This window comes from Apodemus sylvaticus, chromosome 22 (assembly GCF_947179515.1).
Source record: "Apodemus sylvaticus chromosome 22, mApoSyl1.1, whole genome shotgun sequence".
Taxonomy (NCBI): Eukaryota; Metazoa; Chordata; class Mammalia; order Rodentia; family Muridae; genus Apodemus; species Apodemus sylvaticus.
In genome coordinates, this window is record NC_067493.1 from 20030427 (window position 1) to 20050480 (window position 20054).

Genomic DNA, 20054 nt, shown 5'->3' on the forward strand with positions numbered 1-20054 from the left:
TAAAAGACAACAGCAGATTTGGGTTCTGATTCTACATCAGTGGCTTGGAGGGCTAGTCATTTTAGCGGCTTAGACGTCTAGTCCCCTGGCTTGTAGAATGGGGGGGGGGGGATCCTAACAGGAGTTTGGCTCCTTGGCTGTTTGTCACAAACCCTCAGAAGCAAACAGGCTAAGAACATGACTGGCTAACTCGGCAACCTGCTTCACATGCAGTAAGCACTCAGTAATAGCTTTTATTATCATTCAGAGGCAGAGAGGTGTGAAAGGCAAGGGAAGGGCAGGGGGGACATGGGGGATGGGAGCGGCGGGGCAAAGGAAAGGCACTCTAACCTGTGCTGGGGCCCCGGTCTGGGAGGGGGATGGGCCTGCTTGTACTCGTGTACATAAAGTGCCATGAACACAAACAGCAGTCATGGTGGGGTTTCAGGGTCTGTCTCTGAGGCAGGCCGAACCGTGCATTATAGGTAGGCAGCATCGAATGTGAGCGGAAGAGTCTGCCTGCCAGGGCCAGAACTCAAGGAGTGCAGTGAAATTGATGACGACCATTAACAGGAGAAGAAATAAGCGATAAGGAGTCCGCATTCCCAGGAAAGGATGTAACATGCCTGGTAGTTGGGGAAGGCAGAGTTTGGTGCGGGGTGCTTCGCTCACCAGGGAATCAGTGTTGAGGGATCAGCAGTGAGGATGAGTATGTAGAGAGAAGGGGGCAGGGAACATAAAGGCACCAGGTTGGGTTCTGGCCTGGCCAAAAAGGAAGATGGGCGGCTACGGTGGGTAAAGACTGGACTTCTCCGAACGCCCTCAACTCCGAGCTAGGGCATCTAGGCATGACCCTGAGCGCAGTCCAGGCTGGTAGAACCCCTCCACGGGGCTGACCCTTGCGGGATCTCTCTAAGGACCTGCCCAGGACTGGTTCCCCATCACACCAACGCATAGTCAAACTGCCCACGTTCGAGCGCCTCCTTGTGGTCGGTCCAGGACGAGGCGGGCATGCGGCTGTAGGGGTCTAGCAGTATGCGTACACAGCGCACCATCAACAGAACCAACACCACGAGCAGGCAGAGCACGAAGGCGAACACCGTGCGTTGCTCGACGTCCAGGCCTGCGCCCACCGGGGGCCCCGTCGATGGTGGCAGCGGCTCCGGTGATAGTGTCCACGCCGCACTCATAGCTCACATCGCCGCGCTCTGCGGAGAGAGGGGTACCCACCCCGGGGTCCGCGGGGATGAGGCTATGCCCTTCCTGCACCTCCATCCACCCCTTCTGGAGTCTCCCCTTTGCTGTATCCCACAGCATCATCTCTGTCAGCGCAGTCGTCTCCGGGCTACGCCCATGCCCCGCCTGTGCGCTCCGCTGCCACAGCCACGCGGGGACTCAACTCCAGCGGTGCGCGCAGGTGGGGTCGCTGAGAGCCGGGACAGGTCAGCTTAGATCTGCCCAGCCCGCGCACAACAGGTGCGAACGCGTTGGGACAGAGACCAGAGCTGCACTGTTTGAACTGGTCCCCGCCCCGCTCCCTTTGTTCTCCAAGGCCCAAGACCCCCTCCCCCACCGTAGCCGACTCCCAGGCTACAGCGCGCCCCCCTCACCCTTGGTCCTAGACGGGGACCGGCCGCCCTGCAGCCCCTCTCTCTCGGTCTCTCTCGGGACTCGTGCGCTGCTTTGCTCTGGTCTTCCCCGGGAAGCAGCAGTAGTGGCGGAGGCTGTGGCAGCCTCGGCTCAGCCCACCCCACCCGCCCCTGGAGCGGTGGAGACCGAGGGAGGAAGGAGAGCAGCGCGCCAGCCTAGCCGCCGCGGCTGTTCCCATGGCGACGGGGGCGGGGCTGCGAGGGGGTGGTGGCTGTGTTAGGAGCTGTGCCTGGGCTTGTGACCCCGCCCCGGCCTGCCTATCTGACGACTGAACCTTCCCACCACTGTGCCAGCCCAGACAGCCCTAGCTTCCAGCTCCTAGAGCACCCAGGACGGCGCCAGGACATGGGCATTTACTAGCTTCTACCACGGAAGCCTCTCCATGACCTCAGTGTCTGTATTCCTGTTCTTCCCGGGCAACCACTTGCCCCAGTCTCTGTTTTAAGAGGACCCTGATGCCCCCCAAACATCGCCTATTAGTGTTAAGCTGCGCAGTCTCAGGGAACCCCCAATTCAACAGACCTCAGACAGCTGGGATGTTTATTGTTGCCACGAAAGGGCACGGTGTTGGCCTGAGAAAACAGCAGCAGCACTATGGCTACATCTTTCACTGACCTGGAAGGTCTGACAGGCCCTCTGTCCCAGCCTTCCCAGCAGAGATGTACACTTCAGACCATTCAAAATGCTCTTCTGCGCTTTGGTGTTTTAGTATGTCCAGATCTTAGGCTTATGTACAGGAAGTAAGAGCACTGATTTAAAAAAAAAAATAGGCCCTAAAGTGTCTTGGCAGGCAATGCCAGTGGACTACTTAGAACAGCAGGCCAGGCCTCACCCGGCAGGAGTCCCTGGGCTGGGGCCTTCTGACATTGCCAGCCCTCCCCAGGACACATGGGGGGGGGGGACACTTCCCTTCCTGCTAGGCACCCCAAGCTCTTTCCTTGTTCAGCTGGCTTCACAGCTGTCCTGAAGAACTTGAGGCAGAATCCAGTTCACAGCTGTATCAGATGTGCGGAAGTGTCTGTGTGTCTGTCCCACGATGGTCTAGCCCAGAGCTGCCCAGACTCCATTGTTGCCCTCAGAGGATCTGCTCTGTGCTGGAGGCTGAGATGTCCAGAAGACGCCAGGCAGCATAAGGGTTGAGCTCCTCCTGGTCTCTACAGAGTGCCCACACGTATAGCATTCGCAGCACCTTGTCCTGTGGAGACCCAGCAGGGTGAGGGGCCAGGCTGGCTCCTGAGGGCTACTGAGGGAGACAGGGAAGCTCTAGGAGGGCCACAGGAAGGGGTGCCCGGGGCTGCTGCTGGCTCTGGTCACTGACCAGATGAAATGGTGCTCTGACTTCAAAAAGGTCAGCTCCTAGTTGTGGTGCTTCTCTCCAACTCTAGAGGCTGCCTGGCTCAGGGCCGGGGAGGTATGCGGTTGGGCCCTGTGTGAGAAGCCATCCCAAACCTCCATTCCCCTTGACTCCCACTCACCGGGTCACCGTCGTACACCTCGCCTTTGGGGTTCTTGATCACCATCACCAACTGGGCCTGAAAGGTGACGATCAGCACGGGGCCCTGCTCCATCATCTTGCCCATGGCCAGCTGCAGGAAACACACAAGGATGGGCTTCAGAATTGTACACCTCCACCCCATGCTCACAACCCTGGAGATGAAAAGCCCCAAAGTTGCACTCTGTAGGAAAAATGTCTGACACTTTGCCCTGCTAAAGGTACGGCACTACCCTCCCCCACTTTGGAGGAGTGATTGTTTTTCCAATGAGCTCCTTCTCATGAACAACTCCAGGCCTTCAACTGTGGGATTTCTCTGTTCCCAGACTGGATCCATGCAGGTTCGTAAACCCAGGGGTGAAGGCAGACAGGAAGCTGGTTCCGCTTTGCCTGCAGCTCCCACAAGGTAATAAATCCTCGTGAGCTGGGCAGTGGTGGCGCACACCTTTAATCCCAGCACTTGGGAGGCAGAAAGAAGCAGGCGGGTTTCTGAGTTCGAGGCCAGCCTGGTCTACAGAGTGAATTCCAGGACAGCCAGGGCTACACAGAGAAACTGTCTCGAAACAACAACAAAACAAAAACAAAAACAAGAAGTCCTGGTGACTGAAGCTGCACTGCCTATCAGGACCCATGCTGCAGAGGCAGGAGCACAAGGGTCCAGTGCTCGGAGCCCAAGGGTGCTGGAGGTCTCTGCAATGCTCACAGCTGCCCAGATGCAGACGCTCCGGATGCAGGTGGGCTGCGTCCTGATGAGCACACTTAAGAGTACCACCAGAACCTCACCAAAATACCAAATGAACCAAGCATCCTAGCAAAGTACACGGAAGCAGAGTCATCTAATGCAAAGCCTATTTTTATTTTGATATAGGGTCTCAGGTAACACAGGCTGGGCTTGAGCTCACAATATAGATATGAATGGCCTGAATTCCACCGCCTCAGCCTTCAAATGCTGGGATTCTAGGCATGAACTACAACATCCACTAACAAAGCCTATTTTACAATAAAGTTATTTAGCCCAGATCACCCTTGAACTTTGGGGTCCTTCTGCCTCAACTTCCAGAGTGCTTGAATTCTAGGTGTGTCTCTCCATGCCTGGCTCATCGCATAGAATTTTGCTTTTTATTTTTCATTTTTTGTATGAGTAGCATGTATGCTAATATGTGCACACAAATATAGACCAGCCGCCCCCTCAACACCAACCAAACATCAACCAATCACTTAAGTCACATCATTCAGCTGGAAATCACTTACACTTCAGCCACAGAAATACAGAAAGCTTTGTGAGGCATGTCGATATACTTTTGTTTGTTACCATACTAGGAATTCAACCCTGGTGCCTTACAAATGCTAAGCCGGGACTCTTACCACTGACATATATCCCCAGGCCTCTTATTTTTTCTTTTGAACTGTGTCACAAAATTAACTAGATTAGCGTGGAACTCACTTTGTAGCCTAAGTAGACCTTAAACTCAAAATCTTCCTGCCTTGAGTAGGAATCAGCAGGTCTGGCTTCATTTAATAGCCTATGTCAGCTGGTGCTTCACTCTGTCTGTCTGCTTCCTTGGGAATGACTTACGTCCACATTGCTGATGTCCAGGATTCGGGAGTGGAACTGGAGACCCAGAGCCTTGGCCTGCTGGATAGGGTGGGCCAGCTGGCTGTAGGTCTGCAATGAGAGTGGTATGTCCATGTAGTCAACCCAGCCCAGCCTCTGGGTTACACCCCGAGGTACAGCCATTTATATACCCCAGCTCCCAGAGCGGCAGAAGCCAAGAGCACAAGTCCAAGCCCAACAGGATGCCACTGTTCGCTGGCCAGACCTGCACACTCTCATATGGAGAGAGCCATCCTTCCAAGTAGGATGAGGATTCAGTCACAGCACCATCAACGCGCACACCCAGAGTAAGCTGGGGGACTCTTGGCTGATCTCTACTGTTCCCAGATTCACCTCCCCTGGGATCTTGGCCTGGAATCAGATGTCTTTTCTAGGACTTGTCCCACACCTGTGGTCTGCTCTAGAACTCACAGCTCGAGTAGCCTCTCTCACAGAACCCCTGACATGCCCAAGGGCCTGGGGAACATGTAGCCACATGGACAGCAGTCTGAGCCTGGAGTCAACTAAGACACAAAATGGTTTGAAGGCGTTTCTGGACCTTTTATGGACATAATAGATATGCTGAAGAGAAATGGGAGCACAGATAAGCATTAGTGCTAGGTTGAGGAGATGGCTCAGTGGATTAAGCACTTTCTGCACAAATATGATGACTTGAGTTCAAATCCCCATAACCCATGTAAAACTGGGCATTAGCGAATGCAACCTCAGCATTCCCAAAGTGAGATGGGAAGTGGGGACAGGAGAATCTCCGGGAACTCTTGGCTGGCTAGCCTGGTATATACACAGTCGTGAACTCTGTCCCATACAAGATAAGGGATGAGGATGAACACTTGAGATTGTCCTATGGCCTCTACATGGGCATCGTGGCACAAACACACAAACACGCCAAACACACACAAAATAGTGCCAACCCATCCTGGTGGGATTCTGTCGTTTATTGCTATAGACCTAAGGGTTTCATGTAGCTCAAGCTAGCTGTGAACTCTATGTAGCAAAAGATGAATCTGGGGATGGAGATCCAGAGTTCAATTCCCAGCGACCACATGGTGGTTATCTATGATAAGATCCGGTGCCCTCTTCTGGCCTGCATGCATACATGCAAGATACATGCAGGTAGAATAAATAAATCTTTTTAAAAAACAACAACAAAAAAGATGACGCTACTGCTTCTACTTCCCCAGTGCTAGGATGGTAAACAGTTGCCTCCACACCCAGTGCATATAGTACTGGGTATCAAACTCACAGCTTCTGGCACGTGAGGTAAGCACTCTAAAAATAGTGCCATGCCCTACGCCCATTCGCTTCTTCAAAATAACATTTTAAAAACACCTCACTGGAAGCCAACTAGAGTTTCAGCTGTGTTGTAGGGGTCCCAGGGTATTCTTAAGATAGAGAAGATAGCCATGACTTCATGGTTCCAGAGGAGGAGGAAGAGGAGGAGGAGGAAGAGGAGGAGGAGGAGGAGGAGGAGGAGGAGGAGGAGGAGGAGGAAGAGGAGGAGGAGGAGGAGGAGGAAGAGAACTCTCCTAAATGCCCACTGGGTTAGTCACCAGTGCAGGGGAGTATTTAAAAAGAGAACCTGACAGATCTTCTCCTCTGCTTTTCCCAAGTTGTTTGTGAGCTCAGTACAGAATAGGATGAGCCAAAAAAAGACTCCAGATTGCTTCACACAAAGAAGCTGGAAGAAAAACAAAACAAAAGCCCCATAACCCTGCTTGGAGAACCAGAGCCAGAGCCCAGCAGGGTGAGGTGAGGTGGCGCGAGCAGACCAGACAAGAGCAGGAGTTCCACGGGGACAGGGAGTTGCCAGGATGGAGCAGACGGCATGTGCTCCCAGGGAAGACACAGCCTGCTCCGACCGTGACCCTGGGATCTGCGAGCCCTGACTCTGGGAAGCAGCTAGGGCCTCCTTAGGACACAACGTCCTCCCTCAGCCTCAGCCGGGAAGTCCACCCACATTCCTGTTTTCATCTTTGTTACATTATCTCATTAGAGGGAGGACCTGCTGGGACATTGTGAATACTTCAGTAATCGCCATAAGGTGAGTGCCACTACCATACACGGGGCTCAGAAGTGCCCGGACAAACTTCATACACTCAAGTGAGCTCTTCCTGAATGTGAAGCCCCCAACCTGCATCCCAGGCCATCTTTCACAGGGTCTTGATCACTGCCACTTAACTGGGCAGAAAAAAGACAACAGACCATTCTGGAAATTTTATATCCGTGTCAAGAATCATTTCTGTGATTCTCTTTAGCCAAAATTAGTTTTTGGGTGCTGGGGAGATAGCTCATGTGGTAAAGCTCTTGCTGAACAAGCATGAGGACTGACTGGAGTCTGGATCTCAAGAACTCACACAAAAATGGATAGGTGTGGTAGCGTTGTCTGTAAATCCAGTGCCCAGTAGTAGGGCAGGGAGCTGATGGGCAAGCTGACCAGCCAGGACAGCACACACAGCAAGCTATGCCTCCATTTAAGGTGGAGAGCAACTGTCGTCAACCTCCATTAATCTTCAAGCCTCCACATGAACATGCCTGCATACACATGTAAATATACACGCTCATACAGCACACCCAGATACATATGCCACATGCTGCCCACCAGCCCTCCGCAATTAGTTTACAGCTGAAGATATAGTTCAGTAGTAGAACCTTGCCTTCATTCATTTATTAACCCTGATCCGTGGGCACATGTGCATCACACGCAGAAGAAAGGACAGACGGGTGGGCTGTTGGGAACCAACTATATCTCACTGGACATGGGGAGCCAGAGCCACCTAAGCAGATTCTCTTTGTCTGTCTGTCTGTCTGTCTGTCTGTCTGTCTGTCTGTCATCTATGTATCTATCTATGTATCTATGTATCTATCATCTATCTATCTATCTGTCTGTCATCTATCTATCTATCTATCTATCTATCTATCTATCTATCTATCTATGTATCTGTGTATCTATCTGTGTATCTATCTATCTATCTATCTATCTATCTATCTATCTATCTATCTATCTGTGTGTCTGTCATCTATCTATGTATCTATCTATGTATCTATCTATGTATCTATCTATGTATCTATCTATGTATCTATGTATCTATCTATGTATCTATGTATCTATCTATCTATCTATCTATCTATCTATCTATCTATCTATCTATCTGTGTGTCTGTCATCTATCTATCTATCTATCTATGTATCTATCTATGTATCTATCTATCTATCGATCTATCAATCGATCTATGTATGTATTGCTGGGGGATGGAACCCAAGACACCATACACACAGAAAAATGCCTGGCCCCGAGACACACCCTGGCCCTCCTGACATGTTTTGGTTTTGCTTTGCCTTGCTCTGTGGCTTAAGAGACAAGCAGTACTCACAGCTTCATAGCACCAGTCTTTGAGAATGTCAAGCTCCCCGGAAATCATGGCCTGAACAGGAGAAGGAAAACATAAGCATGAGAAGCCGAGTAAGCTTTTGTAGCAGCAGAATGCAACAGTCTTCCCCGGAGACCCTGGAGTCCTGCCCACCAGCCTGGGCCTGGGGAAGACACAGGCAGCTGTAGGTGTCGGAGTGGGAGTGGACCAGTCCCATCACTTATGTTCAGGCAGCTCTGGTGTTCTGAGTGCAAGACAAGGAAAGGCATGTCCTGGGGGTGGGGGTGGGGTGAGAGGGGTGGCAGGGGAGTCCTCACAGTGGAGAAGCTGTCTTCCAGGTAGACCTCCCTGAGGACCAGGCTTTGTAGTCAGAAATCAGGCAAGCTACATTGGGAGCTAGAGGACACGGCCACACAAACTTAGGTAGCTGTGCTGAGGAGGGGAGGGAGGTGCCCAGAGAGGGAGCAAGAAGCAGTCGTGGTGCAGCCCTAGAGAGGCTGCTTGGGTGACACCTGCTCTTCTTGGTGACAGCTCCCTTGCCACATCCTCTCAGTCCTGCCCCGAGTGAGAAGCCACACAGAGGTAAGTGGAAGGAGGAGGGCCGGGGGATTGCAGGGCTTTGTCATGGTGCTGTGAAGGGTGTAATGAAGGCCTGGCCTGCCCTGAGCAGGACTGTCCCAGAGCCTGCCATATTCTGAGGGCTTCAGAGAGGTAGAGACAGACAAGCAATCAGTGCAGGTGTGCTGCTCTGTGACTCCAACAGGATTCCTTCTCTTGGCTTACAAGCCAAAGGCAATTACAGTTGGGTGGAAATGTCAGGACTGCCGAGACTGTGGCTCCAGACCTTCTTGGCTCTTATATGGCCAGGATGCCCTGTGTCTGAAGGAGAGTGTACTAGCTTCTGCTTCTCCCCAGTGCATAAAAAGCTGGGGCCCCTGGGCTGTTTCCAGGAATCTTTGGAAATGGCTTCAGGAACACCTTACCAGGAGGTACACTACACAGCTTCAGGGACAAGAGCCACAACTGTCTGACCACAAAAACAGAGAAACCCAACCTGGAGTTATCACACGCCATGGAAAAGGCAAGAAACCTCCACAGCTCTCACTGGAGCCAGCACAGAGCATAGGAGAGGGCTAGTGTTCCCTTCTGAGAACGCTATCATGGGAGAACACAGGCCTCCATAGCTGGGGAAGGTTAGGAGACATTACTCCCAGGTTGCTACCTGACTGCAGCTGTACCAGAGGTTAAGTATCTGCTCAGGTTAAGTAGCTATCTATCTATCAATCTATCACTCTATCAATCTATCACTCTATCTATCACTCTATCTATCACTCTATCTATCACTCTATCACTCTATCACTCTATCTATCTATCTATCTATCTATCTATCTATCTATCTATCTATCTATCTAATCTACCTATCATCTATTTATTTGTGTATTGCTGGGGGGGAGGGGGATGGAACCCAAGACACCATACACATAGAAAAATGCCTGGCCCTGAGACACACCCTGGCCCCAGTAACCTGGTTCTGAGGTAATCTAGAGTCATTTCTAGGGTACCATCCAGGATTAGGAGGAGGTCCAGCAGGTCAGGGCCCCACCACGGCTTGTGGCATAGCTCGTACCTCTAGGATGTTGGGAATAATGTCACTCTCACACTGATGAAGAAAGCGGTCCTTGTCAAAGGTTGGGTCCACTCTCAGGATCTCTGTTAGCACCTCTGACATTTCTGTCTTTGAGAAAAGACCTCCTGCAAGGAGAGGAGCCCTCAGGTTAGAGCTTAACTTCCAGAGCTGGCTGCAGCCAGAGAGGAGAATGGCGGAAGCTACACTCACCCAGCAAGTCTGTGACCTTGTCGGTTAAGGCTCGAGATGCCCGGATGAGGACGTTGTCACTCTCATCATACTTCATCTTCATCTCAAAGAAGCCTGCGGATACACACAGGAGCTGGGGGGAGGAGGAGCTGGGGGCAGGAGGAGCTGGGGGGAGGAGGAGCTGGGGGGAGGAGGAGCTGGGGGGGAGGAGGAGCTGGGGGGAGGGCCGTCGGCCTCCAGCCCTGCCTCTGCTTCTGACAACCCCTGCAAGGCTCTTCTTGACATGGCCAGCTGTCTGCCTGCCTCCTCATCTCAGAATGTGGGCTATCTATCCACCTACCTGGAAAAATGCAGACACTCAGCTACAGCCTCTGAGAGACTGTAAAAAATTTGGGATGCCACCCCTGGTGGTTGCTGCCTCCACTACAAAGGAAACACAGGCCTCTAGCAGTCTTCCCAGGAGAAGGATAAGGGTGTGCAGCCAGTGGCTCTCCTGCTCAGCCCTGGAGAAATGCTGGGGCTGGCTGAAGGTAGAGAGCAGCCCCAAGGCCTCGGCACCACCTATTAATCCCAGGGCTCCTGACATCTGAACCACCCTCTGAGAGGTGGTCACCTAGTGTCTTAGTGACGAGACCTACGGTTGGCTGGGTGGGTAGATTTAAGGAGGTGTGTAACCCTGTCTGATCCCATCTTTCCTTCTATAAAGTGGGGTTCTGTCTAGTATATGGCTAGGATCTGTTGCCGCTGTCCTGCCCAAGACCCAGCAGGCTGGCCACACTCACGGTTGAATACAATATTGTTATCTTTGAAGTCCTTCCACTGCTGGTACCACTTGGAGTCCTTGTGTAGCACAACCCCTAATGCTTCCCTGTGGGAAAAGACAGGCAGCTGGAGTGAAGGTCGGCCCCACAGGTCACCTGGAGGCCCTGCACCCTCCTGTGCCCACTGAGAGGGTGGCAGACGATGGCTCCACATCCAGAAGCTTCAACTCCAGGTTCCTTTCTTCTCTTTCCCCACACCCATCTCTCAATCCCCAGCTTCTCTGGAGGGAACCCTGAGAGAGAAACAGACAGCAGTGGCAGGACCAGCAGGAGCCTGCCAGGGACCTACTCATTAGCCTCAAACACTTTGCTTTCTTTGAACTTTGCTCCAGCAAACTCTGTCCTTTTCCGGAGCCGCTCAGGCCGGCGGTAGGGTCCTGTATGTCCAAGTACGCTCTCGTCAATCTCCTTCTTCACTGACTCGACACCCTGCAGGGGAGAACAGGCCTGTGGCTGCTGAGAGCCCCCACTGAGGGGGCCCTGCTCCCACCTGGCCTGAGCAGGCCCACTCACCTGGGAGATGGCTCTGAAGGCTGCTGTCTTGCCCAGCTTCTCCCCGCCTTTGGACACTGACTCTGCCGACTGCTTGGCTGTCCTGGCCGCCTCTTCTACGCCCTCCTTGATCTTCCGGCCAAGGTCACTCTTGCTGACTTCATCAAGACTCTACTGAGACAGAGACAGAGGGGAGGATGTCGCACAGGCCTAGAGCCCAGCCTTGAGAACAATACTGCATTCAGCCCCTAACACTCAGGGTCTCCCTGGAGTGGGCCTGAGTGGGATGGGAATTCCCAGCCTTGTGAAGCACTGAGCAGAAGCGAGAGGCTGCCGACCCAGCATGGAGCACTACCCAGGAGGACCTGCACCTACCTGCTCCCTGGATTGGGTTGGAGAGTCCCTCCCATTCTGTTTTCAGCCCTTGTCAGGTTGTCCTCGGGCCTTACCTCCTTCACTGTTCCTGTCAATTCTCCGAGCTTCTTTTTTATTGCTTCGCTGGTACGCACAGTTTCTGATTCGATGGTTTTCTAGGATCAAAGAATTCCCTCTTTTTATTTGGATGTAACAGTGAACTTGAGCATCTAATCAAAGGTTCCCAGGAGCACTGGCTGCTTAAACTCTGGGAAGAGCTCAACTCCATTGTCTTAGGTAAGGTTTTATTGCTATGAAGAGACACCATGACCATGACAACTTTTATAAAAGAAAACATTTAACTAGGCTGGCTTACACTACAGAAGTTTAGCCCATTATTGTCATGGTGCCATGCAGCGGAGTTCTACATCTGAATCCACAGGTAGCAAGTAAAGAACAATAGGCCTAGCTTGAGCATCTGCGACCTCAAAGCCCACTCACCACAGTGACATGTTTCCTCTAACAACACCTCCTAATACTGTCATTCCTCATGGGCTAAGCATTCAAACACGTGAGTCTATGACAATACCTATCCAAACCACCACATCCATGCATGTCCACTTAGTAGCTACCTCCAGAACATGAATCCCCAAGTCCTGGGTCTCTCTCTGACTGGAGATGGTTCTGCTCACCACTACTCACCAGTGCCATTTTATTTCTATAGTTCCATCTTGGGTCCCTGGCTTTCTCTGTTACTGATGGGACAAGGCCATCTTTCATCTGGCTAAAGCCACACAAGGAGTGTCCTCCGAATACGGAGCTTGGAATGCACAGAAGGAAAAGGCTTCCTGGGGGAACTGGTGGGGATCAGCAGAAGCGAATGCAGAGGACCTGGGTTAAGAGCATTGCACACTGAGGCTCAGCGGCTCATTGGTAGCTAGGATAACTGTGCCTCCTTACAGGGCCCTTGAATGGTATAAAGACGCCAAGACCAGTCCCAGTAGCCAGAACTTGATGGCTGTTCACGGGCCACCAGGGAGTAATCAGGCACAGAGGTGGTTCGGTGCATAAAGTGCCTGCTCTGCAAGCATGAGAACCTTCCATGTCCAGAACCCACATGAAATAAAAAGGCCAAGGCAGGTATGTGCCTGTCAGTCCAGTGCTGGAGAAGGAGAGATGACGCCAGGCGGTGGACAGGTGGATCCTCATGCTCACTAGTTCAACAGAGTTTGCTGGACTCCAGGTTCAGGCAAAGACCCTATCTCAGAAAAATTAAGGCAGCAGCCAATTAAGAAAGACGGATACCTGACACTGTCCCTTGGCCTTCACATACATGAATGAGTACATGTACACATGAAACACGCACAAAAGAAGAGACAGGAGTGAGCACTAAGTGACACCAGCATTATGGCCCAACTCTTACAACACGATAGCTCTGAGCTGGCATGGGTCACATGATACATGTGTCATTCTGGCACATCTCGGAGCTCTCCCAAAAGTGATCACTTCGGTGACTATGCTGTGCTATCGACAGTGCTGGAGACGGAGCCGCACAGTTAACTGCAGTGTTACAGACAACGCTGCAAGGCCAGGAGTCTAGGCAACCTGCTACTGCTGATACCTTCGAATCAGGGCTGTGACCTGGCTGCCTTCCCCCAGTGGCTCTGGTCCTGGGAATAAAGATGGGACTGAGATACTCACGTATTTTCTTCTGGCTTCCTGGAGGGCATCCGACTCTTCTAGCTTCTTGGCTTCGTCTCGGAACTTTTTTATACTCTCTTTCATCTCTTTGTTTTTGGCTAATTCTTGTTTGATGTTATCTAGCAAGCCTGACAAAAACCCTTTTCTGCTCCCAGAAGAATAAGATTTGGTCTAGAAAGAATGTAAAATTGAAAAAAAAAAGAAAGAACATTTAGAGACTGGAAAAAAAGGCAAACAGAGTAATATCTGGTTACCATCGAGTGCCCAATTTCCTCCCCTCTGTCGACAGTGGTGTCTAACAGTGAAGAGATGTCTCTTTTACTATAACAGAATTTGAATTACAGGAACACCCACGATAAAAACACTATAAGCCTTATATATTCACAGGTTCATAACTATTGATATTATCAACTACAAGTCAAGAATAAAGACTTGCATTCCAATGTTCATTGGTACACTAGACACAATATGTAAGAAATGGAACTAAATTAGCCATCCAACAACAGAGAAATGCACAGAGAGCACGGAGATTTTTTTTTTAAGTCATAAAGAATGAAGTTATGCTGGATATGGTAAAACACAATTTTAATTACAGCACTTGGGAGGCAGAGCTAGGTAGATCTGAGTTCAAGGCTAGCCTGGTTTACAAAGTGAATTCCAAGACAGCCAGAGTTATGTAAAGAAAAAAAAATGTCTAGGGGAAATAAAAAAATCAAGCTTTGTGCTCTTTTGGAAAATAGATACAATCGGAAATAACCATATTATGTCATATTAAGTAAATTTACGTTAGACTAAAATACTGTGCATTTGCTCAGTTGTGGATGTGAGATTTTATAACTACACAAACAATATGTGTGTGTGTGTGTGTGTGTGTGTGTGTGATGGGGGAATACAGTCAAAGTAGGGAAACAAAAGGGATTAGTGGGAGGGTCAAGAAAAGGAAGAGTATTAGGGGAGGAATATGCTACAAGTCAATCATATACTTGCATGAGAATGGTACTATATAACTGTAGTAAAAATGGAGCCAAGTGTAGTGGCAATTATTGCAACCCCAGCCCTCAAAAGACTGCATTCCACCCCTCAGACCTACATGGTGGAAGGAGCACACAGACTCCTGCAAGCTGTCCTCTGACTTCCACATATGCCATAATCACACTAAATAATAATGTTTAAAAAGTAAGCTTAGGGGGCTGGGCAGTGGTGGCGCACGCCTGTAATCCCAGCACTCTGGGAGGCAGAGGCAGGCGGATTTCTGAGTTCGAGGCCAGCCTGGTCTACAGAGTGAGTTCCAGGACAGCCAGGGCTATACAGAGAAACCCTGTCTCCAAAAAACCAAATCCAAAAAACCAAAAAAAAAAAAAAAAAAAAAAAGTAAGCTTAGGCAACAACAACAACAACGACAAAAAAAAAAGAGGCACGACGACAAAAAAAAAAGAGGCTGATCCATGGAGATTCTGAGATTAGACCTGGTTTGGATCTCAGTGGCTTTGAGGTCAGCTTGGTCTACATTACAGGTTGCAGGCTACATAGCAAGACCTTGTCTCAAAAACAAAAAGTCACAACTGAACACACGGCAGATTGTTCTCCTTTCTTTTTTTAAGTTTGCTTTTATGATTTTAATCATGTGCTCACAGGTGTGGGCATGTGCACAGGAATGCATGTGGCTACAGTGCTCACAGGTATCACACTACCCTGGAACTGGGGTTACAGGCAGTTGTAAAGCTACCCGATGTGGGTGCTGGGAACTGAGCTCAGCTCCTCCAAAGTGCAATATGTGCCCTTAACCACTGAGCCACCTCTCCAGCTCTGTTTTACATTTATTATTCCCTAAAATTACAGCGTAACAACTACTGACATCGTATTTACACTGTGTCGGTGCTTCTAGTTGGGAGTTGCTTGTAATTGTTGACTTGAATCACCAGAAAAAGGAGTCTCAGACTGTCCAGATCAGACTGGCCTATTGGAGGAATATCTTGATTAATAATTAATGTAGGATGGTCCCCAGCCACAGTACACAGAGCCATTGCCTGGGCAAGGAGGGGGAGTCCTGGGGTGTATAAGGCTGGCTAAGCATTAGCCTGGGGGAGCTAGTGAGCACTGCCCCTCTAGTTTCTTCTGTATTTCCTTGACTATGAGTATATTCCCTGGTTGGAGGTAATACTGTGCACATACAACTAACCAATATGAAAAGGCCACAAACTGTGAGATTCTGAAAATGGCAAAACTTAAAGACAGTAAAAATACGATGGTTGTCAAAGGGTCTAAAAGAAGGATGAACAAGCAGAGCAGAAAGGATTACTTAGGACAGTGACTATTTGATAACAGGGATTATATACAGTGCCATGGCTTGTACGTAAAGATCAGATGAAAACTTGAGAAGTGGGCTCCAGGGATTAACTTGAGTCCCGAGGCTTGTGTAGCAAGCACTTCCACCCACACATTCATCTCACCAAGCCATTCTAACTATTTATGTGGAAGAGTTTGTTTTGAGATAGGGTCCGGGAGCTGGTCTTCAACTTGCTGTGTAGCTGAACTTCTGATGTTCTTGCTCCACTTCCCAAGTGCTAGAGATTACAGATGTGCACCACCATGCCTAGTTAATGAAACTGTTCTGTATTCTCTCTACGAGAATAGGAACCAAACCTTACCTACTTGTTAGAACCTCACAGAATGTCTAACACTGAAATGAACCTGAATGTAACCAGATTTCAGACATTAACAGTGTATCTACTCTGGTTCAATTGTAACTCAGAAATCCTCTTGCTTCTGCCTCCCTGAGTGCTGGGATTACAGGCCTGTGCCCCCCCTCCCCCCCCCCCGCAACTATGTACTTTTTGTTACATTTTTATTAGTTAATTTTGTTTGTTCTTTGGGGGCAAAGTAGTGGTGTGTTGAGATAGGATCTCATTCTGAAGCATTGGCTATGCCGAAACTCTCTATGCAGAGTAGACATGGGTAGCTTAGAGGTCCACCTCCCTCTACCTCCTGAGTGCTAGGATTAAAAACACGCACCATGATGCTTCGTCTAATCTATTTATTATTTACAAGATCTCATGTAGCCTAGACTGGCCTCTAACTTGCTAAGTAGCTAAGGATGACCATGACTTCCTGATCCCCCTGCCTCTACTTCCAAAATGCGGGAATGAAAATTGAGTAGCACTATATCTAGTATATGTTGCGTTGGTTATAGAACCTAAGGCTTTATATATGCTAGGAAAGCACTCTAGCAACTGAGCCACATCTCTATCCCTTTACTTTTCCTGTGAAGCTAAAACTGCCCTAAAAGATAGAGTCTGTCAAAAGCAAGGCCACAAACTCACACTCATAAACATTCAAACACAGACTCACAAACACTCACAGGTGATGCACACCTGAAACTACAGCACTTAGAAGACGGAAGGAAGAGGACCAGGTCCTCTGGTCCTCTACACAGAGCTACACACTACACAGAGGCCGGCTTGAGTTACATCAACTCTTATCTTTAAAACAAAGAAAAAGTCATGTGTAGTTGACGCATGTTAGGCTGGTTACAGTGGCTGAAGGCCAATTGCCCCCCTTGGTCTTATCAATCTACAAGGGAAAGCGTCCTCTGATAAGAGGGGAAGGAGTCCCTGGGGGACCTGCCCCACCCCTGGAATGGCTGCAGGACAGGATCAGGAAGAAGCTGAGGAGAGGATTCCTCAAGTATGCCAGCAAGCATACTTGAGGACTCAGTCATTGACACACTTACAGAAAGAAGTGTGGTTAAAGAATAGTGACCAAAACGCAATGAGACCCAAGATATGATGAAGTGATGCTATGCCCATATGTAAACACCAGTGCTTAGTGAGAAACTCACAGACAGAAGTCAGAGAGGGAGAGTGTGTAATTTGATGCAGGACACTTTCCTAGCCATCACAGCTAAGTGGATGTTAAGTGCCTTGTTGCTGGGAAAACAAAACAGGAGGCTGACCAAGCAAATACCAGGACATCCAGAAACAAGGTCTGCTGCTCTCTGTAATTCTGAAGACCCTAAACACATAACACTCCCTCAAGGGACTGTGCTGGCATGCTTTTTTTGTCAGACCTCTGCTGGGTCTGCTTGTTGGTATCCTGGGTCACTCACCAGTGTCAGCTCTCTTCCTGGCCGGCTTATCTGGTAGCTTGAACCATGGGGTAGGTTGTGGTTGGAGAGAAATTGGATTCCGCTGCCTAGGCACCTCTAATTGGTTAAGAAAAAGAGAAAGATCCATTCAGAAAAGAGGATAACGCCGAGGGTGACCATGAGTCATTTGCTGACCTTAACTTCATGCCTGTTGTAAGCTAATATGCAATCTCTGTAAAATCTGAGAAGCTACTGTAATTAGGTAGAAAGAGAATATGTCACATCTGCACATCCAGGACCTAGTCCCACACCTGAAACTGGGGAGAACATGAATTGGTACCAGGAAAACACAAGAACAGCATAAATGTGACAGTATAACTCAATCTTTACTAAAGTCCACTCCACTTCTGCCTATCTTCAACAACTATAGGCAAGAACTTTCAGAGATAAGCTAATACCTTCTTGGTGCAGGGAAAACTATGGAACAGACCTGTCATGTCCTGGTCAAAGGTTCAAAAATGCAGAGCCCCTCTGGGCAACCTTATGAGAAAGATCCTTTTTGATCCTACCAAATGATGAACTTTTTTGTTTTTTTGAGACAGGGTTTCTCTGTGTAGCCTTGGCTGTCCTGGAACTCACTCTGTAGACCAAGGCTGGCCTCGAACTCAGAAATCCTGCCTCTGCCTCCCAAGTGCTGGGATCAAAAGCGTGAGCCACCACCGCCTGGCTCAAATGATGGACTTGTAATTGTGTGCAGCTGAGTCCAGCATGGGTACACTGAAACAGAATGACCCACCAGAGCACTTTTCATTTTATGAAGTTTTCTTCTCCACTTTTTCCTAGCTGTGTAATCACTGGTAACATCCAAACTCACACAGGTTCAGAAGTGAAGAGGATCAGGCTGTATCATTTGTCACCCCATTGACCTTAGGGTTGATTTGAATGATCTAGCTGGTTAGTGTCATTTCCCCCCCCCCCCTTCCTCCCTTACAGCTCCACATGTGTTTTTCCCAAAGTTGCATACTTAGTCAAAGAGGATGACCTTTCTTTGATCAAGCATATACCTGTTCTTCCCAGGTAGATCTCCAAACAAGCTCTCAAGGTCCAAATGGCTATAGTTACTGAAAGTTGCTCTTGGAAATATAAATAACGTGTTTTACATTTTCCTTCCTCCTAATAGGAAGGAAGTCAGCGATAGAATCATACTGATCTGGGCTTTAGACCAGATTAACAACCTACAAGCACCGGGTTTATGAGCAGATTGCTTAATGTTTCTGAGTTTCACGTCCTTAACCTAAATGAGACTGGGTTAAACAATAGTAATATAAAGAACTCTATTCTGAGTGCGGATAACAGGCCATTGACCTAAGTCAAGAGTTCTAGGTATTATTCAGAGTATGAATTATTTCCCGCACTTCCACGCTGATCAATAGGAGTGGAGATTTAGGAAACACTCTCTGCTCAGGACTTGACATTCAAACGCGAACTGTGAATGTCACTTTAAAGAAGAAGAAAAAAAAACTTCCATCAAGCTGTTTTCTCAATGGGGCATCGTCTCCCCAGTAACCAGGGGCTCCCTCGTGCACCTGGGACCAGATCGACAGGTGAGAGGTGATCAGTTCCCGGGCAGCTTCGGGCATTGCCGCTGGTTGCGGGGAAGAGGGGTTGGGGGCATCAGTTCCCGCCCTAAGGCCTTCCTGCTTACTTTCCCAAGCCTCGGCTGATCCAATGACCAAACATTAACCCAACCGTGGAACCCATAGGAAAAACCAAGAGAGATCAGGGACTGAAGAGAAGGAGGTCTTAAAAGCCGAATGCCCCAGACCCCTTATTTCTGCCCTACCAGCCCCACGAATCTGCTCACCCGCGGACAGCGGCACCAGCCGCCCCGCAGAGCTGCCGCCGCCATGTTGGAAGAGCCCGTGTGACCTTCCTGCGTCGCTCGTTGACGCGTCATCAGCTGCGACGGCCTAAAGCTGCACCAGCCTGGGAAAACCCGCAGGGAGGGGAGGTGGTAGAGGAGAAAGAAATCCAATTGGTCCTCTGTGATGATTTAGGGCCTGAAAAAGGACAAATCCAAGCCTCTTCTACTTCAGGACACCAAGAATTCTGCGATCCAGCCTGGGAGGGGGAAGAGTTTAGGATAGGTAAGCCTCTAGATGAGGCTCAGGGAGGAAGGCATTTTTGTGAGACCATACGTTCCGGGGGTAGGAACTGGTAGAGCGCTGGAGAGATGGCTCCGCTGTTAACTGCACTGGCTGCACTGGCAGAGGATTCCGGTTCAGTTCTCAGCACGCACATGGTGGCTCACAACTGCCTATAACTCCAGATTCATGGGCTCCGAAGCCCTCTTTTGACTTCCAAGGGCACCAGGCATGCATGTGGTGGTTAGGCATACATGCTGCAAAACTCCTACCTATACACATAAAATTAAGACTACAAAAAGGCCTATTGGGGAGGATTCAGTGCAGAATAGGGATAGCTCACATCTCAATGGTGGGTTTCTTTTTATTGTTGTTGCTTTGTTTGACTTACTCCCCCCCCCCACCCCGAGGGTCTTATGTAGTCCAGCAAGCAAAAGACTCATACACATAAAATAAAAACTTATAAAAAATTTATGAAAGCCTGACAGGGGTTGTGTATGCCTTTAATCTCAGAACTTGGGAGGCAGAGGCAGGCGGA

General features: G+C 49.5%; 2 protein-coding genes across 3 annotated transcripts; both read right to left on the reverse strand.

The window, feature by feature from the left end:
• Positions 1–208: 208 nt before the first annotated feature.
• On the reverse strand, positions 209–2054 carry Ctxn1 (cortexin 1). The gene is made up of 2 exons (XM_052168080.1): positions 1590–2054; positions 209–1187 (listed from the first exon to the last, which is right to left on the reverse strand). Exon 2 carries the CDS (start codon positions 1167–1169, stop codon positions 921–923), a length of 249 nt encoding a protein of 82 aa, XP_052024040.1. The 5' UTR covers positions 1170–1187; positions 1590–2054; the 3' UTR covers positions 209–920.
• Positions 2055–2152: 98 nt separating this feature from the next.
• Timm44 (translocase of inner mitochondrial membrane 44) lies at positions 2153–19327 on the reverse strand. 2 transcript variants are annotated; one of them, XM_052168078.1, is made up of 13 exons: positions 19237–19326; positions 17394–17489; positions 13289–13459; positions 11683–11763; positions 11255–11404; positions 11031–11170; positions 10703–10788; positions 9942–10034; positions 9732–9856; positions 8108–8158; positions 4698–4787; positions 3105–3215; positions 2153–2824 (listed from the first exon to the last, which is right to left on the reverse strand). In XM_052168078.1, the coding sequence occupies exons 1-13, from the start codon at positions 19279–19281 to the stop codon at positions 2705–2707; spliced, it is 1359 nt and encodes a 452-aa protein (XP_052024038.1). In that variant the 5' UTR covers positions 19282–19326; the 3' UTR covers positions 2153–2704. The 2 variants fall into 2 exon arrangements, with proteins under 2 accessions (XP_052024038.1, XP_052024039.1); XM_052168079.1 differs by lacking the exon at positions 8108–8158 and having other exon boundaries at positions 19237–19327.
• Positions 19328–20054: the final 727 nt, after the last annotated feature.